Source organism: Leptonychotes weddellii, chromosome 11 (assembly GCF_054177405.1).
Source record: "Leptonychotes weddellii isolate Sample4059 chromosome 11, ASM5417740v2, whole genome shotgun sequence".
Classification (NCBI taxonomy): Eukaryota; Metazoa; Chordata; class Mammalia; order Carnivora; family Phocidae; genus Leptonychotes; species Leptonychotes weddellii.
Window position 1 is genome coordinate 4,224,809 of NC_138379.1, and position 22,263 is coordinate 4,247,071.

The 22,263-nt window shown below is 47.9% G+C and overlaps 1 protein-coding gene across 6 annotated transcripts in view; it reads left to right on the forward strand.

Annotated features, from left to right (window-relative positions):
* The first annotated feature begins 3,367 nt into the window (after positions 1-3,367).
* The window catches only part of KMT5B (lysine methyltransferase 5B), a 54,942-nt gene continuing 36,046 nt past the window's right edge, over positions 3,368-22,263 (forward strand). The window contains exon 1 of one of the 6 annotated variants that reach the window (XM_081797658.1): positions 3,368-3,664. Coding sequence is in view for 1 of the 6 variants with exons in the window: in XM_081797656.1 (XP_081653782.1) it covers positions 3,554-3,558 (5 nt within the window). In the remaining 5 variants the exon portion in view is untranslated. Of the gene's footprint in view, positions 3,665-3,776; positions 3,950-22,263 lie in introns of those variants that run through there. The other 5 variants (XM_081797657.1, XM_081797656.1, XM_081797654.1 and 2 more) reach the window with 5 other exon arrangements.

Genomic DNA, 22,263 nt, shown 5'->3' on the forward strand with positions numbered 1-22,263 from the left:
CAAACCCGGGGCAGACTTGCACCCCCGTTCAAAGTTGCCATAAAGTCTTGCTGCTATTGACTATGCGGCCTTGGGCAGGTCACCTGACCTTTCAGAGGCTGGGTGTCCTCATCTATCAAAGGAGAGGTGAGCAGTGTGAGGGCAGGTGAAGGCAAGGATGGTGCAGGGGGCCTCATGGTGCTCAAGCAGCTGCTCAGACAGGTCACCGTAATGGTCCTGGTTTTGCCCCCTGCCCTTCTCCCATTAGTCTTGGACATCTGCTTTCATCGAAACAGCCCTGTCTTCTGGGCAGGGGTGGGGGACCAGTGAGACACATGTGCAGAGTCCACGAGTCCAGATATCAATTTACAAGAAGCCACTGCCACCCAGCCTGGAATTCTGGGGTCAGCGTGACCTGCAGGCCCTCCCTGTGGGCACAAGATTCCACCAAGCAAATCCCTGCCAGCCAGTCGCTGGGTGAACTTGGCATTTGAAGAAGGGAAATTAGAGAGTGAAGCAGGGTTGGTGGGACCAAGCTGAGTCTCTGTGGAGTGCCCCTGGGCCCTACTGGGAGGACGGAAACAGAGCCTGTTCCAGTTCCAGGGCTGAGGCTCAGTGCCCTGCCAAGGGCACCACTCCCAGGTCAGCTCCAGGCTGGGCTGGCACTCCTAGAGCTTCCGGGGCTGGCCAGGCCCCTTCCGCCAACTCAGTCTTTCTTTAGAGTTGTTAATATCTTTCCATCTGTCCAGGCCTGGTGGGGGCCCTACTGCCTCTGTGGCTTAACACTTCCACTTTGGGGCATCCAGAGGTTTCGCAGTGCAAATGCCAGTGGCTCCTGTCACATGGGAGCTGGGCAGGTGCCTGGCCACAGGACTTCCTGTCCCCCATCCACCCCTCTCCTGCCAGCTGGCAGCAGGAGGCCTCCAGCTGGCCACGCTCACTGTGGGGAGTCAAATTTCCAGGCTCCCCCAGGAGGATGGCTCGGGGCAGTGCCCTCTGCCCAGCGTAGCCCTAGCCACCCTCAATCCTGGCTCCATCAAGTTCCTGAGCCCCAACTCAGCTGTGCCAAGAGCTCTGGCCCACCCTGAGTCTCTCAGCTGAGGCTGCAAGAGCAGCCAGCAATTCAGGCGGGGGGGGGAGGGGCTGGAGGAGAGGCAGATCCAGAACTGGGGAGCCTGAGAGGATGCTGTGCTTGAGGTCTACTCATCTGTCTCCCCTGCTGGGCTGTAGGCCTGGCCTGCTCCCTTGCAAGTCACTGCCCAGAACACTTGGCCTGGCCCTGGGCCATGAATGAGTGGAGGTGCCAGCATCTTGGGAGTCTGGGGGCTTTATAGGAGTCGGGGTTTGGGTATCAGTCCCAGGGATCTGTGTTGGGGTGACCTCTGGAAAGCTTGGAATGGGGAGGACACTGGTGCTCGGAGCTGTGAAGGGCTGTGCAGGCATGGTTGGCCTTGAAGCCTGGGCACCAAGACCCACACAGAGCTGCAGCTGCCCATTGCAGGCAGATGGGGTTCCCTCGTTTCCCTTGTGTGCATGCTTCCTGTGGGCATCCAGGGGGGAGGGGGTGGCAAAGGCAATCTTAGTGTTTCTGGGATGTAATTTGAGTATTTGGAGCCAAGCACTATAAAAATCTTGGAAAGAACGTTTAGTGATAAATCAGAAACTAACAAAACCAAAGCAATCATTTGTTAGTTGTGTCTGCAAGAGGAACAGGGCAAGGTGAATTTTGATCCAGTAAAAGCCGAGCTATGTGCCGGGGTCTGCTTTATTTGAGGGGTGGTGAGGCTCTGCCCACACTCTGCCCCCCCCCCCCAGTTGGCTTCCAGAGGGGGAAGTGGGGAAAGCAGGTGCCGACAGCAGGAGGAGCTTTGGTTTGGAAGATCTAGACCCCGTCTGCGTGTTACACACACACGCTCTTGGCAAATCACGGTGCCTTAGTTTCCTATATGTGGAAGGAATAATAAGCATATCTACTACCCAAGGTCAAGGAGGGCAAATAAGGTAAGCACTTGTGTTGGTGTTAGTTGGACCACAGTCCTTGTGATCATCCACAATCTCCACTGAATTATCCTTTATGGTGTGCCTATTTTGTGCCAGGCCCTGGGGATACAGGGGAAACCAAGGCAGAAACGGGGCTCTTTCTGGAATCCATCTATCCACCTGCCCAGGCAGCCTCCTCTTTGTAGGAGCTACATTGGGCTTTCCTCAGTTCCAGAGGCCAGAGCCTTTTCCCGGCTCCCCCTCCCCCTCCCACCAGGACTTTGCACTTATTGGTCCCACATTTCCTAGCCACCCCTTTTTCCTCCCATACTGCAACCCACCCTTCCTGTCTCCACTGCCCAAGGGGACACCTTCAGGCACCGTCTCTGTGCATCTGACGTCTGTGGCAACTTGACTTCTGGAGGTCTTCTTTTTTCACGGGAATACTGGATAAGGGCTCTGGTTCAAGGCCTGACTAGCTGTCCCAGGGGTCGCCTAATCGCTGTTTCCCTACGTGTAAGGAAGAACCACAATGGTCCCCACCTCCTCTGGGTGGTTGTCAAGAGTCGATGAGCTACGGCACCCAAACCCAGAGAACGGTGCCCACCATCCAGTGAAGACTGTATACATATTACTCTCATTACTGTTACTTTGTAGCCATTATCAGACTGCGGGACCCAAAGGGCGGTGCTTCGCACCCTTCGCACTCTTCCCCCAGCTCAGCACCTGGAGCGTGCTAGACTCTCAGCATCTTCCGCACCTGCCCAGGTCCTGGGCGGGGGTGGGGGTGGGGTGCGGCTGCATCTCTGGCGCTGGCACTGCCCAACGAGGGAGGGAAGCGGAAGTAGCCCAGTTTCTCGGAAAGCCCGGCAGGCACACAGTAGGTGCTCAAGGGATGGCCGGCTGACACCGGGAAGCCAGTGGCCCGGTGAGCGCACGCTCCCCCTCCACACACACTACGCGGCGGAATGCTCGGACTGCCCACACGGTCTCTCAGAGTGTATCCGCTTCCAACGACACCCACTCCCACAACAAAGAACCTTGTCTCCGTTGGGCCACCTCCCCTCGGCGCCACCGGCACACACAGGGGGCGAGGAGCCCGCCCGTCCCCCGGCGCTGCCCCCCCGACCACGTTCGGGAGCCGTCCCCCGCGGGCGCAGCTGCGCCGAAAGCCAAGACGAAGCCGGGCTGGCGCCCGAGGGGCGCGCGGCGACGCCGCCTCCAGCCGCGATTTAAAGGGCAGCGAGGGGCGGAGGGATCCCTGCCGACCCTCAGCGCGGATCCCTCCGCCGCGGCGACGCGAGGCGACGGTTCCTTCGGCTCTCTCCAAATTCGCTTTTTGTCCCTCCGCCGCGGGGAGCACCCAGCGAGGAACTCGTTTCTTTCCCGTGTTTCTCCGCCTCCCCCGCCCCCCGCCCCCCGCGAGTCCCGTAAAAGCAACAGAGGCGGCAGGGGTGGCGCGAGACGGCGTGGTGTCCCTCCGCCCGGCCGAAGGCACTCCTTTTCGTGTCCTTCCACCGTTCCCGGGCGGCGTCCGGACGGCTCACCGGGGGCGGCGACGCGTCTGCGGCGCGGGAGGCGAGGCTCTGGGGCTATGAGGTGAGGGTGCCCGGACACCGGAGGCGGCGCGCGCGGCGCCAGGACCCGGGACGCGGACCCCCGGCGAAGGCGGCCTTTGGGACGCCGCGGCCGCGCGAGAGGCGAGGTGAGGCCGGGCGCGGGGACGCGGGGACGCGGGGGCGCGGCGCGGTGGGGGCGGGGGGCTCCGGCCGCGGCTGGGACTTATTTCCCGACAGCGGATGGAGCGGGCGGTGCTGCGGCCGGCGCCGCCATCTTGGATTTTACTCTCCATTTTTCTCGGGAATTATTTTTTGGTGATTAATTTTCTTGGGGGCCGGGGAAGTGCCGCCCGGCAGCGCGGACCCCCCAGCGCAGCGGCCGGGCCGCGGGGCCGCGCTGCGCCGCGAGGAGGAGCGGGCAGCGCCCGGCGGTGAGCGGGGGGCGGGCGCGGCGCGGGCGTGCGGGGGCGCCGGGCGGCGGCGGCGGCGGCGGCGGCGGGTTGGGGGCGGGCCGGCGGGAGCGGGGGCGCCGGGCCGGGGCCGGGGCGCGGGGGGGGCCGCGGCCGAGGGAGGGGCGCGGCAGCGACGGCGGGCGGCGGCGGGCGGCGGCGGGCGGGCGGGGGCGCGGGCCCTGCAGTGGGCGCCGCCGCCGGAAGGGAGCGGTAGCGGCCGCCGGGCAGCGCGGGGCCGGGAAGCGCCGGGGCGGCCCGCGGCCGCACGAGGGGAGCAGCCCCGCCGCTCGCGATTGGGGGACTCTGTTTTTCCTCTTCTCCAATGGGCAGCCGTGATCGGGCTCGCCCAATCTGCTACCTCTGCCGCGCTCCACTTGGGCTTGTTTTTGTTTGGGCTGGAGCCTCGTTCCAGGTCTCCTCCGGGCCCGGTCCCCCACCCTCCCCGTCCCTCTCCTGACAGCGGGGCCGGCCTTGGGCCGCGGCTCGCTTTCCTCGCCCCGGGCCCCCTCGGTCCCCGGCCGTCCTCGCAGAGTGGCGGTTGTCCTTCTGCACACCCAGAGGTGATGGGTATCGGCGTCCCTCCCACCTGGCGGTGGGGAGGACCGTGTTTTCGTGGTGACGGCGGGATCCAACTTGCGAGAGTGGTGTAGAAGCACGTTGGACCGGAGAAATTGATTCTCTCTCTCTCTCTCTTTGGGCTCGTTTGACCCCGTTCAGGAGCTATCACTTCCGATCCGTTGAGTGGGGAAACTCGGATTACTAAGGAGGTGAACGTGTGTTCTTTGAAGATGAGTTTTAGAAACTTGCTAAGTGAAATTCATCCTCGCGGGGAGGTCTTATGTAGAGTAGTGGGCAGATGAATTGGTCGGTCGTGATTGTGACTTTTCATCAGGATCGTTTTAGATTTAAGGTACTTTAAACTTTATAAAAGTGTAGTGAAATGTGGTCGGAAGACTGCAGTGTAGGATCGTCAGAGGAAGCATTTGCCAGCTGGAACTTTTTCCTGTAGTTTTTCATATCGAAAACACGGCTGTAACTTGACAACTAGTAGTAAAAACAAGTATTTCGAAAAGGGTGGGGGAAATCATTTTGCCTGAAATAATTGCCGATAACTTGCATATACTGAAAAACGTATCTAAAGAGTTACTTGCTGTAGAAACAAGGTTACTTTGTAGCCGAACGTTTGGCAACTTGAAACACAGGTGTGGCCCCGTCACTGTCGGGGCTCCCTATATCCCAAGAGTAAAGTCCACAAACGCTTTAATCCCAGCATGTGGGGGAACTCCCGGCCCATTTTCCAGTTTTTAATCTCTAAACATTCTGCATTCTACTCTCCTTTTCCCAGGCTCTAGTGCAACGAGCTTCCCATGCCTGGCACCTTTTGGTCACATTCTGCCCAGCTTTCCTAGCCACTCTCTGCCCCCTCCCCGTCCCCCCATCCTTCAGAAAGGTCCAGTGAGAAAGTTACCTGCAAAGACTGGCCCACTCTGGAGGATGCACACTTCCTCTGCGTTCCCTGAGCAGTTGTTATTTGGTTTTCTATTTGGTTATTTGCCCATCCCTTCAGCTTTCTTGTGAATTTGTTGGATTATTATTTATTTCCTCTGCCTGGAGCAGGTGCAGAGTAGGTGCTTAGTAGGCATTTGATGAAAGTGAATTTGTTAATCTCCAAGTTATGGAGCTTCATAGCTTGTATTTAGTTTTTTGAAATATGTCCATTCTAATGTTACTTTAAAACGTTGTTATAAACAAAGCAACTTGGGGGCACATGGGTGGCTCAGTCGTTAAGCGTCTGCCTTTGGCTCAGGTCATGATCCCAGGGTCCTGGGATTGAGCCCCGCATCTGGCTCCTTGCTCAGCGGGAAGCCTGCTTCTCCCTCTCCCACTCCCCCCTGCTTTTGTTCCCTCTCTCACTGTGTGTCTTTCTGTCAAATAAATAAAATCTTAAAAACAAAACAAAACAAAAAACAAAGCAACTTAGTTTGAGAGTGAAAGGAATATTATGGATACTTAGTCTTCAAGAGGAGGGCTCAGTTTTGTACCCGTGAACTTTGAAGCCAGACTCTTTCAAAGTCATTTCCAAGTGCCCTCTTGCCGGTATGTTCATCTGTCTTCTCAGACACTGAACTGCTTTCTGTACTTGAACCAGATACCAGTGTGCATACTGGGGGGAAGTGGAGGAGGGTTGGGGGGTATAGCAGAATATGATGTGAAGGAAGTGGTCACAGGTTGTTTGTGTGTTCGAGCATAGAGTTTTGTGGGTGGGGATGTTGATGTGTCATTTTTCCCTTGGGTCATATAAATCTGGGATCGAATCTGATTTTTCTCTGTGTAGGACATGAGTGGCCCAGTTGTGTTGCAAAGACATGTTTGCCATCTGAACAGCTCCCCGTCCACAGAAACGTCCTTCCCATGGCTTATGAGAGCAAATCCTTTCAGATAAACCATGGGGATTCCATTATTTTATGCTCTTGCCTACCATATATTAGCTTTACTTTTTCTCCACTCACCAAAATCCTTCTCCATGGAGCAAGAGTTGCAGGCCTCTGTTATGTGTTAGCCCTAGAACACTGTGATTGTTGAGTTTTCCATGCAGGGACCCTATGTCCTTGCTCCACCATGACCCAGTGCTGGTTACATAGATACACTAAGTAAATGCAGGGAGAGAGCATGGGGTTCTAGTTCAGATACAGCTGTATGCAGTAGAAAGACGTTTTCTATATAGGATGTAACTGAATTTTTTTAAAGATTTTATTTACTTATTTGTCAGAGAAAGAGCACAAGCGGGGGAGCGGCAGGCAGAGAGGGACCTGATGCGGGACTCAATCCCAGGACCCTGGGATGATGATCTGAGCTGAAGGCAGATGCTTAACCGACTGAGCCACCCATGCGCCCTGTAACTGAATTTTTCAGTGTGATTTTTAGTTACTTTTTATTTTGGGGGCAAAAAGTTATTTTACTGACATGTCTTGGTATAGGAAATGGGTTTAATTGCTATAAGAAGCACAAGCTCAAATTATTAGAAGGTAAAATTAAAACTAGCTAATGCACTTTAAATTGTAATCATTAGGGTGTTCTAAACATTAGAACACAGTGATTTGAAAAGTAATTTCTTGGATAGACTGCCAACTTTGAACTCATAAAACTACTTTCTATTTGGAGCTCTTAAGTTTGAAATACGAGTTAAGCCCTGAAATTTTAATGGCTGAGTTCCTATGAACATGCTGTACAAGGAAGGGGTCCTAGCAAACAGTAGGGAGTGAGTACCTGGGTCTTTGTCCAAAGGATTTTTAATGAGGGAAAGTTTAACAGCTTTCTTTAAATTCTTTTTACCAACTCTATATCATCCCCCCCCAAAAAAAACCCCTCTACAAATCTGTTTTTACTTTAGTTACTACTGCAGTCCCTTTTTCTCCCCCATAATTTGGTGTTTCCTAGAATATAGACGTGTCGGCTGAGAGGAAAGGTCATGCCTGACCAGTATCTAACCCTGTATTTATTAATGTGATCTGAGTTTCTTTTTGTCCTAGTCAAATAAAAGAAAGCACTTGTCATTTACAAACATATTTTGATTTAACAGACATACCCCTAAATTTTAGTCATGCATGTCTTAATTTATCTGCATTACAGGATTTTACTATTTTAAAGGAATGTCATGGAGAGAATCTAGAATCTGTACAGGAAAGACTCAACCTTATTTTTGTAAAGCCATGTTAATGCCTAATGTTAGCTTTAAAAAAACAAAACACCTTTTCTTTTGACCCTATATTGCTTGGAGACAGAGTGGATATATTATCTTTATAGAGCTCGTGATGGAACCAGGAACCATTTGCATTCTAAAATATTCTCAAAAAAGGAGAAAAGAAGTCACTGATTTCCATAGCCATTGATGCTCGAAATTATGTTTTGCTTCACAGTTTTGCATCCATCGTGCCAAAGGGTTCCTGGGACCAGTTTGGTCACTCACTGCCTCTGGCTCCCACCTCTCCCAGCCAGATTTGGGGCTCTCTGATGTCTGTGTGAGACAGACTCAAACCACACAGCCTTCTAGGCTTGTCTGTGATTATGACTACATTACGTATAATTCTGGAGCTGGATGAAGGACCACTGGAGTAAGAATCGATACCTGTGTTTCAGTCTGCTCTGTCATTATTTATGTAAGACATGGGGCCAAGCCTCAGCTTCTACAACTGAACTTTAATCTCTGTCTAAATTATATTTTATCATTTACACTTAATTGCCACCCTGTTTTCTCACTTCTAAGAGCTATTTTAATATTTTGACATCTCTCTAATTGATATATGTGTTTCGTCTATGTATCCTATGTAGTTTTCACTCCCTTTTTCTGAATTGGTGCTATAGCTTACTATCAGTTGGGTATTAGAATTGAGAGGCTAGCGTATATTAATGGCCCAAAAGCTTGATGGCTCCTACTTCTGTATGGCTCCTGTTTGTCAGTTGCATCTCTACCAGATGTCTCTCTTTTTCTGTATTAGTAATAATACACTAAAGAAAAAGTAAATAGACCTAGGGAGCATCCCCTAGTGATAAGTCTTTTCATTTATGGGTGATGCCCATGTGGCTCAAGTATTGGAGTAAAACCCAGACTTCAGTTTGAACACTAGGATTTTAGACCCGGCCTTACCACTGAGTAGCAATTTGATTTCAGGGAAGCAGTTTTATTTCTGAGCTTTAGCCATCTCACGTGTAGTGATAATGCCTGTCTCACCGACCTCATAGGGTTGCCAAGCAGGTGAACCCTCAGTGGCGTGTCAGGTGAAACAAACACCTGTGTTTTTAACTTGAGCATTTTTATCAGAACTCCTTCCCAGCAGATCTCTGATGGTACTGGGATTGCCTCTCAGGTCTCAGGCAGAAAGTCCCTTCAGTGAAGGGTATCCTGCTTTCCACTCTGCACCCTTCTGCCCTGTTCTTCAGATAGCCAGTTTTCACAGACTTCCCTTTGGACTTGCAAGGTCTCCCACTCTAGTAGCCATGCCCGATTTTCCTGAAAGTCGACGTTCACATGCGCCCTCTAGTGGCCCGTGGACGCAACAATATTCCAGCACCACGAACAGTGCCCGGTGGCTCCCAGTAGGTTCTTGATAAATGTTGGATTCTAGGTCTGCAGAATGATTCATTTTGTCTGTCTGATTTGTGGAACAAGGTTGCAGTAGCTGATACAGTGTAATGATCTCTGAGGAGTATTTTTATTTTCAAGGAAATGCCTATGTTGCATGATGTGGAGGGATATATATATTTTTAGCAACAAAACCAACCTACTCTTAGGAAGATGGAGTTCCCCCCCCCCACTGAAGAGTAAAGGGGGGCTTGATCCTTCAGCCAGTGAACCAGTGGAGTCTAGGGCTAGAGAGGCCATATGGAAACCTTCTCTCCTTCAAAAGAGAAACAAAAACACACCTCACTCAGGGTCCAAGAGGATTTAGACAAAGCCAGTTGCGTCAGAAAATATTTGATGGAAATAGATGCTAGGAGTGTTTTTGATACCCCTCCCCCCCAAAAGTGGGGGTGATTTTTTTCTATATTTGTGCTTTTTATTTCTTTTCCCTGGTCACCCAGTGTAAAGTCTGTTCCCACATGATTCTCTCTGACATTCTATTTGTTTCCTTTAAAGCTCTTACCAGAATTTGTAGTTTCATACTTAACTGGGTTGTTTCTTTTCCCACGCTATCCTCTGAGCTCCGTGAAATTAGGAACCATGCCACTTTTGTTCTAGGGTCTTACTCTTCAAATATGGAGCAAAGTAAGTTTAAAATTGTGTTTGTGTCAGGATTGTATTGCTTTCTTCATAGTGTCCAGAGTGTACAAGCCCTCAACCCAACCCCGGCTTAATTTGTTTCTAATTCTCTAAGGCTTGTTCTCATTTGTTTTTTTTTTTTTTTAAAGATTTTATTTATTTATTCATGAGAGAGAGAGAGAGAGGCAGAGGGAGAAGCAGGCTCCCCGCGGAGCAGGGAGCCCGATGCGGGACTCGATCCCAGGGCCCTGGGATCATGACCTGAGCCGAAGGCAGACGCTTAACCGACTGAGCCACCCAGGCGTCCCATTTGTAAAATGGGGGTGTATGTTACTGTACACGTTGACTACTTTGTATATAAAGTACACGTGAGAGAATATGTTTTGTTCCGTGTTAACATACGTTGAACGTACAGTGTATGGTTAAAGGGCTGTGATGGGGGTAAATGGCAGGATGCACGTAAGGGCGCTGGCACAGTTCTGGAATGCTGGCAGGAGCGATATTGTGAAAATGGTGCCTGGGACCCAAGAACTCAGCTGTCTCTCTGTCGTGCCCGGGACTGCCAGGTTGCCCCTGCCGCACCCAGTTCTCTATTCCCATCTTGAGCAGACGTTTCCTCAGCTGTGGGTTGGACTTCACAGCGCTTACCCGTCTGCAGGACCTCCGTCTCTCTCCCTGTGCGTGCCTCTTACCCAATGTATTTCCTTCTCTCTTCCCTCCCCCCTATTCCTTCCACTAACTGCTCGTGAGAGAGCTCAACATTTTTTTTTCCTTTGGTTTCGTGTATGGGTAGCATATTATCTTGTCAGGAGTGAATTACTTTGGGCAGGCAGGGATTCCTGAGCCTGTTTGTTTTAATCTAAGACTTTGCTCTGCAGTTCTGTGATTCTTTGAATTGAGATGATGTTGAAACACTTGGTAAACTGTAAAGTCTTTTTGTTAGTGTTGCTCTCTTCACAGCCCCCACTTCTCTCCTGAGTTCTGATGTCTTATGACAACTTCACCTGAGTTGTGACCCCCCTCCTCAAATTCAGCACATTTAATCTTTCTCATCTTTCCTGCAAACCTGTTCCTTCTGTAGCTCAGTTCATGGCAATCTTGCAGTCTCCCCAGCTAGAGAATTCTGACCCATCTTAAATGCCTTTCTGTCCCTCACACCTGTGTCTAATTTGTTACTAAGTCTTGCCAGCCTTCTATTTGAAACACCGGAGCTTTCCTCCCTCTTCCCCCCTCCCTGTCCGCTGCTACTGTTGCATTCGAGCTTCTCTCTACCTCCAGCCACATGCTTTTTTCACCAGTAGGATCCCTTCTAGAGTACAAGTGAGCAAATTCTGCCACCTTCCGTCTGTATAACCAAGAAAAAAAAAAGTACATACTTTACAGGATGTGAGAATTAAATGGCAGATGAATGGAGGAGCTATTATTTATTGTTGTTTTAAAAGTGGAGTTACAGGGGCGCCTGGGTGGCTCAGTCGTTAAGCGTCTGCCTTCGGCTCAGGTCATGATCCCAGGGTCCTGGGATCGAGCCCCGCATCGGGCTCCCTGCTCTGCGGGAAGCCTGCTTCTCCCTCTCCCACTCCCCCTGCTTGTGTTCCCTCTCTCGCTGTCTCTCTCTCTCTGTCAAATAAATAAATAAAAAATCTTTAAAAAAAAAAAAAAAAGTGGAGTTATAATGCGGCGCCCGGCTGGTGCAGTCAATGGAGTGTGAGACTCTTGATCTGGGGGTTGTGAGTTCAACCCCACGCTGGGTGCAGAGATTATTTAAAATCTTAAAAAACAAAGAACAAAAAACAGTGGAGTTACAGTAAGAAAAAAAAAATCTTACCAGAAACACAACAGGCTAACTTCCACTGTAACAAAATCTGTAATCCCCCCGGATGTTGATGTGTGAGATGTAGTTTGGTATGATTTTTAATTCTACATTGTTGCCAGAAGCCACATTCCTTCTCTTAAGGAGCAGTAGGAAAAACAAAGCTGGTCTTGGGTCTTTCTCATAAATTAGCACCCCAGTCCTTTTATTTTCTTGAAAATATGTGCTCTTTTTAATGGAAATGGTGTGATTTCTTGGGAGAGTTATGGTAGGATAAGGAATCGAGGGGAAGTTTTGTGAACAATGCATCATTGTATCAGACCCTCTGTTTCTGCCTTCATTACTTGAAAAGAGGGGACAGTTGGGAGATCTTCATGAGCTATTTCTGCTCGTTTGATCCGTGTGCCAAACGGAGGAGGTAGGCCATATTTTCATCTTACTTACGAGGCATTTGTGAGGTTAAAGGACTTGTCCATAGCTGCACTGCTGGAGAGTAATGAATGGGGTCAGAGTGGAACTTAGGTGCATGGACTCCATCCAGAGCACCATTCTGAACCCCTGTGCGCTGCCTCCTGCAAAGTCTGTCAGGTGACAGACTTAGTCTTGGCCTTTAAAACCCGGCCCAAGAATCCGCTTTTGCAAGTTTTTCCTCACCCAGGTCTTTGCCCCGGTAAGAATGGGTTGTTCTTTGTTCTGCTTACCTCGCCCCTTCTGAGGAACTGTGGGCCGTACTTACAGACTTTTGACACTAGGTGGCATCTGTTCATAGAAAAGTAAAATGCTGTGTGGGTCTCAGGGAGGAGTAACAAAGGAAGCATCCTTGATTTTATTTATAGGCACTACTAGGTAAGCAGATGGATCAGATGTGGCGAGATGGGGAAGCAAGTTGTTTTGTTTTTGCAGGATTTCTCCCAACAACCACATCAGCTAAAACCTTTATTTTGGAAATACCTGCCAAGACAATTGAAGACACAAATCATTCTCATATCAAATCCTTTGTTGTGATACGTACTGGATGAATATTGGGTATTACTGGGTAAATAAGGAACCATGAATTAATATTTTTTTGTCCTGAGGCATTGGGGGGGGAGTTTATTACATACCCAGTTGCAGGTCAGCAGGCTTAAGTGTTGTAATATCTAATTGTGGACTTACCAGTAGTGTATGTTTTGCTGTTTCAGATGTTCTGCTAAATGAAAAATCCTAGCTAAGAATTTTAGTTTTCATTTTTATTGTAAAATTTTTACATTAATAGAAAAATGTTCAATTGTAACACTTCTGTGGAGGGTCTTGGTTGTCTGGGGTTAAAGCAATTAAATGTGTAATTGAGATGCTAGCTTTATCTTCAAAATCCATACAGCTCTCCCTGTAGCCGCAACTCACACTTGCAGTTGAAGGGGGACAATGGCCTTTTTTAAAAGTATATTTAAAACAACTTTTCAAAGGCCTTTAAGAGTTTTTCCTGTGAATTTTATGTGTTTTGGCGTCTGGTAACTGTAAAGCATTTTCACTTTGGTTTATTTTGTATTAGTTGCCTGTGGCTGCTGTGACAAATTACCACCAGAGGCTCACCATCTGTTTCAATGGGCCAAAGTCACGGTATGTTAGCGCTCCCCCTGGAGGCCGTAGGAGAGAATCCGTTCCTTGCCTCTGCCGCTTCTGCGTGGCGTTCCTCTGCTGGTGACCGGGTCACTGTAGTCCTCGCCTCTCCTCCTCTTGGGTGTGTGGTGTCAGCTCCCTCTGCCGCTCTCGTAAGTCCTCTTGCGATAGCATTTAGAGCCTGCTCAGATAACCTGTGTCATCTCAAAATCCATAATTTGAATCACCTCTCCGAAGGCCCTTTTCCTTATAAGCTAATATTCACGGGTTCCACATTAGGACCTGATACCTTTTGGGGACCATTTTTCAGCCCTTTGGAGCAGTTAGCACAGCCAGTTCAGCATGATAAATAGTGCTGGCTCTAGCCATGCTTTTATCTTGGATTTTATCTTGATCTAGCCATATCTTACTGTGCATTGTGGGAAACTGCTCTGAGTCAGGTGCCATCTCTTCCCTGGGTCGGATGGGGCTTTGCCACCTGAGGCCGCCTGGGGAGGCTGTTAAATTGGCTGAAGCAAAATGCTTGATGAGTTTGACTCTACCAAAGCTGGAAAAGGAAGCAGCAACGATACTTAGTCATCTAACTTCTCAAATGACACTTCATTCTGACAATATTTATAGGAGCAGGTTGTAAGGTTACAGGTGTGATCATGAATTCACGGTTGTCTTCTAACAAACTGGCAGGTAACGGTCTTGTCAAAGTGTATTACAGTCTTACTGTATTATAATGTGGAATATTGACCACAGGTGCTTCTGATAGCTTCATGGGGCTTCTTATATTGGCCTGATAGTATGAATTATTGTTCTAGGATTCCATGGAGCCTTGAATATATATTGATTACAGATGGATTTGGAATAACCATTGATAAAGACTGATTTGTTTCCTTGATCTATTATTGTAGAGCCTTTTGTAACTTCAGATTTAAGAGAAAGAACTAATCACCAGTTGGGCTCACATGTAGCAGTTAGGTTTGTGACTAGAGGGGGGATGTGATATGATGGACCTCTGGTCTGTTGGGCCTTGTGCTAGGTTCCAGTGATACGAAAGTGTACCTTAGCTAGCGTGCACTGCAGTGGGGAAGCCAAGTATTACCAAGTTATTACATGAAGAAGTAAGTACAGTTGTACTAAGCGCCATGAAAGAGAAAGCGTATAACAAGGCAGTCTATGGGATGGAGGGCTGGGGTTGGGGGCGGGGGCTGGTGGGCAGCTTGACAGCATCCCAAGTACAAAGGCCCTGTGTAGGGAACGCGCCTAGCAAACTAGCAGGATGAGAACTGGGCTGTGTCTGGAGTTGTAGACGGAGTGAGGGGTGAGGGGGCAGGGCTGCGTCATGCAAGACCTTCATAGGCACCGGCAAGGTAAGTTCTGTTAATGGTGGTTCATAACGATTTCCAAATACTTTTGTTTTTGCTATTGCGTGTAGGCCTGGCATGTGAGCCTAGAATGGAACTCGGACATTGTTGGCACTGACCCTAGCCTGTGCGGTCACTCCTGGTCCAGTGTGGGCGCTTTTGTTCCTTTGGGGTGTGTGTGTTTGCTTTTTGTCTCCTCTTTGGATAGTGCTTTCTTTTATTTTTATGCTCTTTATTTGTGTTTGTCTTCCTTGTGCTTATTTTAAATACAAAGCTCCAGGGAGTCTGGGATTGTGGCACTTGAACATCACAGAGTCAGTCCACAAGCAAAGGCATCAGAAACGTGTGGAAGTATTTCAGTGACATGTGACTTACCTGATGTTGAATTCCTGTATTTAAGGTTTTAGAAATTGGCTTTAACTTACATGCATAAGAATGATGAAGAAGGATTTTTGTGATGTCTGTTTTATTTTCCTTTTTATATGTTTAAATTTTTATTATAAAAGTAATACATGCTCATTTTGAAAAGTTGAACCTTGTGAAAAATATACCATGTAACAAAAAAATTGGGGCGCCTGGGTGGCTCAGTCATTGGGCATCTGCCTTCGGCTTGGGTCATGATCCCAGGGTCCTGGGATCGAGCCCGCATCAGGCTCCCTGCTCTGCGGGAGGCCTGCTTCTCCCTCTCCCACTCCCCCCTGCTTGTGTTCCCTCTCTCGCTGTCTCTGTCAAATAAATAAAATCTTTAAAAAAAAAATTGCTCGTGATCTCATTCTCCAGAGATAATACTGTTAACCATTTGGTGTTTTGAATTGTTTTCTCAGCATATTGTAGCTGAATCACTTGAAAAGTGTTTGCTCTGCTTTTTCTCGGTGAAGTTTTCCAAAAGTCCTCCAGCAAGCTGGAGTCTGCTTTTTAAAAATGTGTGTTACGTTCTCAACCCCTTGGGACTTGTTTCTTTGTCACTGGATAACTTCTCCATGATAAACTGAGATAAGTTCAACATGTAAACTGGTTAGAGAATTCTTGGTAATATTGCAGGAATTATATGAAAATTCTTGATTCTTTTAAAATCAGTGTTTTCATTTTTCTGACACAGTTTTTAAAATCCTGGTTTGTATTTAAGACATTCAGCAGGAAACATCCAAAAGCTTTAAGTAGGAAAGGATTGGTACCAGAGTTTTCCAATTGGGCATGAGCAGTTAAGTCTAAAGTCACTTAACAGTTTATAACCCCGTGTGTCCACAAAGGGGCAGTGGAAGGAGAGAAGGTCATTGACATTTGTCCAGGATCTGTCACTGCTGGGAACGGTACAGGGTACTTGACAGGAACCAAACAACTCTGTGCTTTCCTTTGAAAATTTTTCAAGTGTCAGAAGGTTTTTTGTTTGGTGGTTTTTTTCTAATTATAAATAGTAAACATTTGGGGCAGGAATTTTTTTAATGCTAATCCCGTTCCCCCCAAGACGAGGAATGTTGTTGGTGATTTGGGACGGGTGGGGGTGGTGTGCGCCTGTTTGCCTCTTACCGTAGTGGTATTATGGTATCAAGTTTCCTCATCTATTTTTTAAGATTTTTTATTTTTAAGTAATCTCTATACCCAATGTGGGGCTCTAACTCACGACCCCGAGATCAAGAGTCACATGCTCCACTGATTGAGCCCGCCAGGCGCCCCTAAAAAGTTTCCTCTTTAAGTGCAACTCTTAGTTTAGCGGTTTTCAAATACATTTTGTATTATCACGAATTGCCTGCCTTTTTCAAAACTTATGTTTAAGGGGCACCTGGGTGGCTCAGATGGTTAAGCGTCTGCCTTCAGCTCGTGTCTTGATCCCGGGGTCCTGGGATCGAGCCCCGCATCGGGCTCTCTGCTCGGTGGGCAGCCTGCTTCTCCCTCTCCCTCTGCCTCTCTTCCTGCTCATGCACGCTCTGTCTGTATCTCTGTGTCTCAAGTGAATAAATAAAATCTTTTAAAAAATAAATACAATTTATGTTTGATAGTAGAATCTGAAGTAGGTGCTTCCGTCCCCACGTGTTGGCCCAGTGAAGCCCCGTGAGGTGAATCCCCCTTTCCTGTTGACTTCAGACCGGTGAGCCTCGGGGGCCTGGTGCTGCGTGGCCCGGAACATTGGCACAACTGTGTTTCCTTAGAGCCCGCTTGCATCATTCTTGTGAACACCCATAAAAATAGAGGGAGCAGAGCCTTGCACAGTGCTCTCAGGAACTCCGCCCTGTTACACTCAGATGGTCTTTCTCACTCCAATAGAAAACTACCCTGTTCTTTTAAAAACTTTTTTTTTTAAGATTTTATTTATTTTATTTGAGAAAGAGAGCAAGCAAGAGGGCCCAAGCACGGGGAGTGGCAGAGGGAGAGGGAGAAGCAGGCTCTCCACGGAGCAGGGAGCCTGATGTGGGGCTCCGTTCCCCAGAAAAAAACTTAATTTTTTTTTTTTAAAGAAAAATCCTTATAAACTGCTATTCTCAAATTAACCCCTTCCCATCATCCCATTCTCTGAGTTTAATTTACATGTGTCCTTCAGTCATGTGCAATTTTCTCCTCTCATTTGAAACAAATGACCTAGAACTTAGGACTCTTTCTGTTCGTTATTCCTTACGTTCCCCTCTGCCATCTGACTCTTTCCCCACAAGCCCATGTTTCAAGACTCACGTCCATTTTAGAAGTTCTCTGTCGTTTCTGAGAGGGGCTCTCAGATCGTCAGTGGCCCATCCTGTCCGTGAGTCTCAGTTCCTGAGAGAGAGCTTTGCCTTGTGAGCATCTGCAGCCTGTGCCCGAGTGGGTCACTCCTTCCTGAAGCACTGATCCCTTGTTTGCTCTTGCTTCTCCTCCCTCCCTCCCTAGTTGCCCCTTTCAGTATCCTTTGCTGCTAGCTCCTCGTCTTGAGGGCTGCCCCCTCTGTCCTTAGACTTCTTTCATCTATACTCACCCCCCAGGTGATTTCCTGTCCCATTAGTGCTCTGACCAGCCTGACCGGTACTCCAGGCCCTTGTATCCCGAGGCCCATTCGGCGTCTCTGCTTGGTCTCTGCTGGGCATCTCACACATGACCGAAACCAAACTCCTGTGCCCCAACCCCTGCCAAAACCTGAGCTTCCTGTGGTCTTTGCCACCTCTGTAAAAAGTGTCCTTCAGTTCGGAGGCATATTAGAGTCCTCTTTCTTTCACAGATCCTGTCTATCCTCGAACCTATCCTCGAACCTTCAGAAGAGATCTCGAAACCAGTTACTTCTCACCACCTGTGCTGCTCCAAGCCCCCACCCAGTATCCTCTGGTTCATTGCAGTAGCCTCTTAACTGGTGTTTTCTCTCATGTCCCCCAGTTACTTGTAGTGGCATTAAATTTGCTTTTTTTAAAAGCATTTATTTGTGAGCTTTTCTCCACGTAGCAAGCAGCTAAGTGTGGGCCTTTAAAATGGTAACTTGAACCACGTCATTCCTGCTTTCCATCTCCCTGAGAGTTCATGCCCAAGTCTCAGCAGTGGCTTGGAGGCCCTCTGTTACATGTTCCAGCGGCCCATCTGACCTCCCTTCTGCCCCTGCCCCACTCACCCCACCACAGCCACACTAGGCACCATGCTGGTCCTCTGCACACCTGCTGCTTTTCTCCCCCAGGTTTGTGCTTGCCCTTTGCTGGTGCATGCTCCCCATTGCTGCCTGGCATCCCCCCCCACCTTGCACCACCTGAAGCACTCCCTGCTACTTACAGACTGCTTTATTTTCTCCAAGGTGCTGGCGTTGATGTGTTAACTTGTTATTTCCTAGAGATTTCTTCATTAGAATATAAGCACATATGAGGGCAGAAACCTGTTTTTGTTTTTTGCTGTATCCTCAGGGCCTGGAACAGGAATATAGTAGATGTCTAATAATTTTCCTGATATTTTTACACACCCTTGAACCCCCCCGTGCAGTCAAAATTCTACAAACAACTTTGGACTCCTTAGAAACTTAACTATTAGCCTACTGTTGACCAGAAGCCTTTGAGACAAAATAAGTGGTTAACACAAATTTTGTATGTTACATGTATTATACACTGTATTCTTACAATAATGTAAAGCTACAGAAGATGTTATTGAGAAAATCATAAGGAAGAGAAAATACGTCTATAGTGCTGTACTGTATTAAAAAAAAATTCGGAGCACCTGGATGGCTCAGCCGTTAAGCATCTGCCTCGGGCTCAGGTCATGATCCCGGGGTCCTGGGATCGAGCCCAGCATCAGGCTCCCTGCTCGGCCAGAAGCCTGCTTCTCTCTCTCCCACTCCGCCTGCTTGTGTTCCCTCTCTCGCTGTCTCTCTCTCTCTGTCAAATAAACAAATAAGATCTTAAAGAAAAAAAAAATTTTTTTTTTTTCCTACAAAGAAGTGGACGCTCACCGTTCAAACCCATGTTGTTCAAGGGTCAACTGTATTGGGAAATCCTAACAGAAAGATTTGTAGTTGTTACGCCATTTAAGGAGTGGCCAGTACTCCTTTCTTAAAATTTTTTTCTTCCAATTTTGGGATAAATTGCAGGTAATTTTTACTTCTAAATATAGTTAGTGGCCAGTTAGCTCAGACACTGTCAACCAAGCCAAGACCATGGTGGTGTTTCTGTGTGAGCCATCTGTGTCCCAGGCCAGAGAGACGGCACTTTGCTTTTGTTGGGAGTGGGACCTCCGTGGGAGCTGTGAAACCTTTAGGCTTTGCTAGCCACCCAGTGTCCTCAACTTCTGTTTCTCCACAGTCTACTGCAGTATCAGCTGTGTTAGCCTTTGAAATTCCATCTCCACCTTTAATATGTAAGTACTCTTTCAGCTTGTGGTCTTACAGGAAAACCATGCCAACAAGAACAGATTCCACACTCAGGAGGGCAGAACAATCAATGACCAGAGAATTAGTAGAGTGTATATTCGTTTTGAGCTAGAAATTTTTTTTTTTTTAAAGATTTTATTTATTTGCGAGAGAGAGAATGAGAGACAGAGAGCATGAGAGGGAGGAGGGTCAGAGGGAGAAGCAGACTCCCTGCTGAGCAGGGAGCCTGACGTGGGACTCGATCCCGGGACTCCGGGATCATGACCTGAGCCGAAGGCAGTCGCTTAACCAACTGAGCCACCCAGGCGCCCCGAAATTTATTATTTTTTTAAGATTTTATTTGTTTGAGAGAGCGAGTACGAGCAGGAGGAGGGGCAGAGAGAGAGGGAGAAGCAGGCTCCCCGCTGAGCAGGGAGCCCGACGCGGGGCTCGATCCCAAGACCCCAGGATCATGACCCGAGCCGAAGGCAGACCGTTAACCGACTGAGCCACCCAGGCGCCCCTTGAGCTAGAAATTCATAAGTAGCTCCCAAATTTCTGATGGTTTCACTAGAACTGGTTTTACAAAATAATTCATTTGTGAACATAAGTAAAGTTTTTTGTCTCGATGACAACCGTTGTTATCTGGACAAGTGGAGAGTATTGGAGCCTCCGTTAGAATATATCCAGACATGTGCAGTGTATTCATACTAGTGAAATTCAGCTTTCACTTTCTCTTATTGACAGAGTGATACCTTAGTACTTAAGTTCAAACAAAATAATATCAGTTGATTGCAGTATAAATGAGACTAAAGGTTATGAGTTTGCTCCAGTTTGGATCGATCATTAATCTTCAATTTAGTTGAAATTATAAGTTAGAGTGGATCTCAGTCTCTGTTCCATGAACTGAGCTGAAGTGTGCTACTCAAATGATTTATTGGTGAACTTTCCTAATTCTCAGGGAAAAAACTGGGTCAATAGGTATAATTTCCTCAGATTAAAATTTTGGCATCTGTTCTTTGCCCCAACAAATGATCAAGTGAATGAGTAAGTAACTGAGAACAATAGTTCTCACACTGGAGTTTACTTCAGAACCATGTGGGGGGCTTTACTAAGGGCAAGTTGCTGGGCTTCATCCCGGGTTTTCTGCTTTTTATCTCTGAGTGAGAATCGGGGTTGGGATTCCGGATTCTCTGTGGAGAGATAACTTGCTATTTCTTTTCTCTCTTAATTCTCTCTTAATTGCTCTTTTCTGTTCCATGTGGTTCTATTTTATGTCTCACCGTTGAAGGGTATTAGGACTCCTGAGTCCTGAAAACACATTCTTCAGTCATGCTCCATAAACTGTGTGTTCTAGGAGGGCATTCTTGAGATGGACTTCCTAAAGGACCAAAAGCACTTTACCTTCTCCTTCTTGTTCTTTTCCTCTGAAGGTGCAGAACTAGGGCGTGAAGCAGAAGGCAGAAGGGCAGGTGGTAGGGGGGTTGCTGTCCATAGTGGCCGTGATTCCTGCCATGTCTTTGCGCGGGCGGGGGCTTCACTCACTGCCTTTAACAGCAGAGGCACCTTGAGAAAGAAGAGGACTTGAAGAGATCAGGTTATAACTTCAGTATTTTACGGTTTAAAACAATACAGAAAGTAGTTGCGGGGCGCCTGGGTGGCTTAGCCGGTTAAGCGTCTACTCTTGGTTTTGGCTCAGGTCCTAATCTCAGGATCGTGGGAATGAGCCCCGCGTCGGGCTCTGCGCTCAGCAGGGAGTCTGCTTTGGAACCTCTCTCTCCCCCTCTGTCCTTCCCCCGACTTGCACATGTGCACGCATCTCTAAAATAAATAAGGATTTTTAAAAAATTAATGTTTTGTATTTTTGTCGGGTATCATTAGAGTTATGACCAGGTGTACATTTCTAGAAGTACTTCAAAGTAATGTATCATTTGTGTTTTTTAAAAAATAAGGGAAATTGGCTTTTGTATGGGGTAGTGAGAAAGCCTCAGGCAGCAGTGCTGGGTTCTCCTCATTCTGCCGCAGCCCGATGGTGTGGCCTGGGCCATGGGACCTCTCAGCCTCTGTGGCGGTGGTTCCATCTGCAAATCGAAAGAGCTGTACTAGGGTCTTAAAGCCCCTTTAGCTCTGAAGTTCTGTGTGTTTGCACTTTCTTATCCTGAAACTCTTTTAGTCTGATTTATAATAAAGCGTAATTCCATAATGAGGTGATGCCATGGACATCCCTATTCTCGTTCCATTACCAGCAAAATGTAACCTGTTATACCCTTACTTGCAAAGGTCCTTATAAATTACAAGCATCCCTCACTATCCAAATCATTCAGTTCCCAAATTCAGCTAATTAAAATTCAGACGGTGAAGGATAGCTCTGTATTGGTAAATGTAATTCCTCAGTTTTCGTTGCTGTTGTAAAGGCAGACATTTCATGATGGGCAATACTTTGATATTTGAGTATCAGTCTCTGAAGAACCTTGACCGTTGACTTTAAATTAACAACAAAAGACAAAGCTGTTGTGGACAAAGCTTAACTTAGATACTTTTTCTTAAGCTTTCCTCATAACAGAAGAGAGAACTTCCTGGTAGTTTACTCACAGTTAATGTGCTGTTACCAAAACATGTCATTTGAGCAGATTGTTGAGGTGTACCTAAATGCCAACATAACAAGGTGCAGAATGAATCTTACTGGTAACTGAAAGGTAAGTACTTATGGAGCATTTACTATTTACCAGTCTCTATGCACAGCACAAGCAATGTGCACGGCAGAGTGAGCTCCCCTCAGAGTCTGGGGGTGCTGGAGACCTCAGCATGACACTGGATGGCTTGGGGCACCAAGTGGTCTTTAAAGAGTGGAAATGTTAGTTACTAAATTACCTCCCCCCACCAAAAAAAGGCTTTATGACATACAGAGGGGTGGAGTTCGGTCCTTGGCTGCCACCTTCCTCATGGCTGCCAGGGAGTCGCTCAGCTCCTGTCTTTTCCTCTTGGCACAGA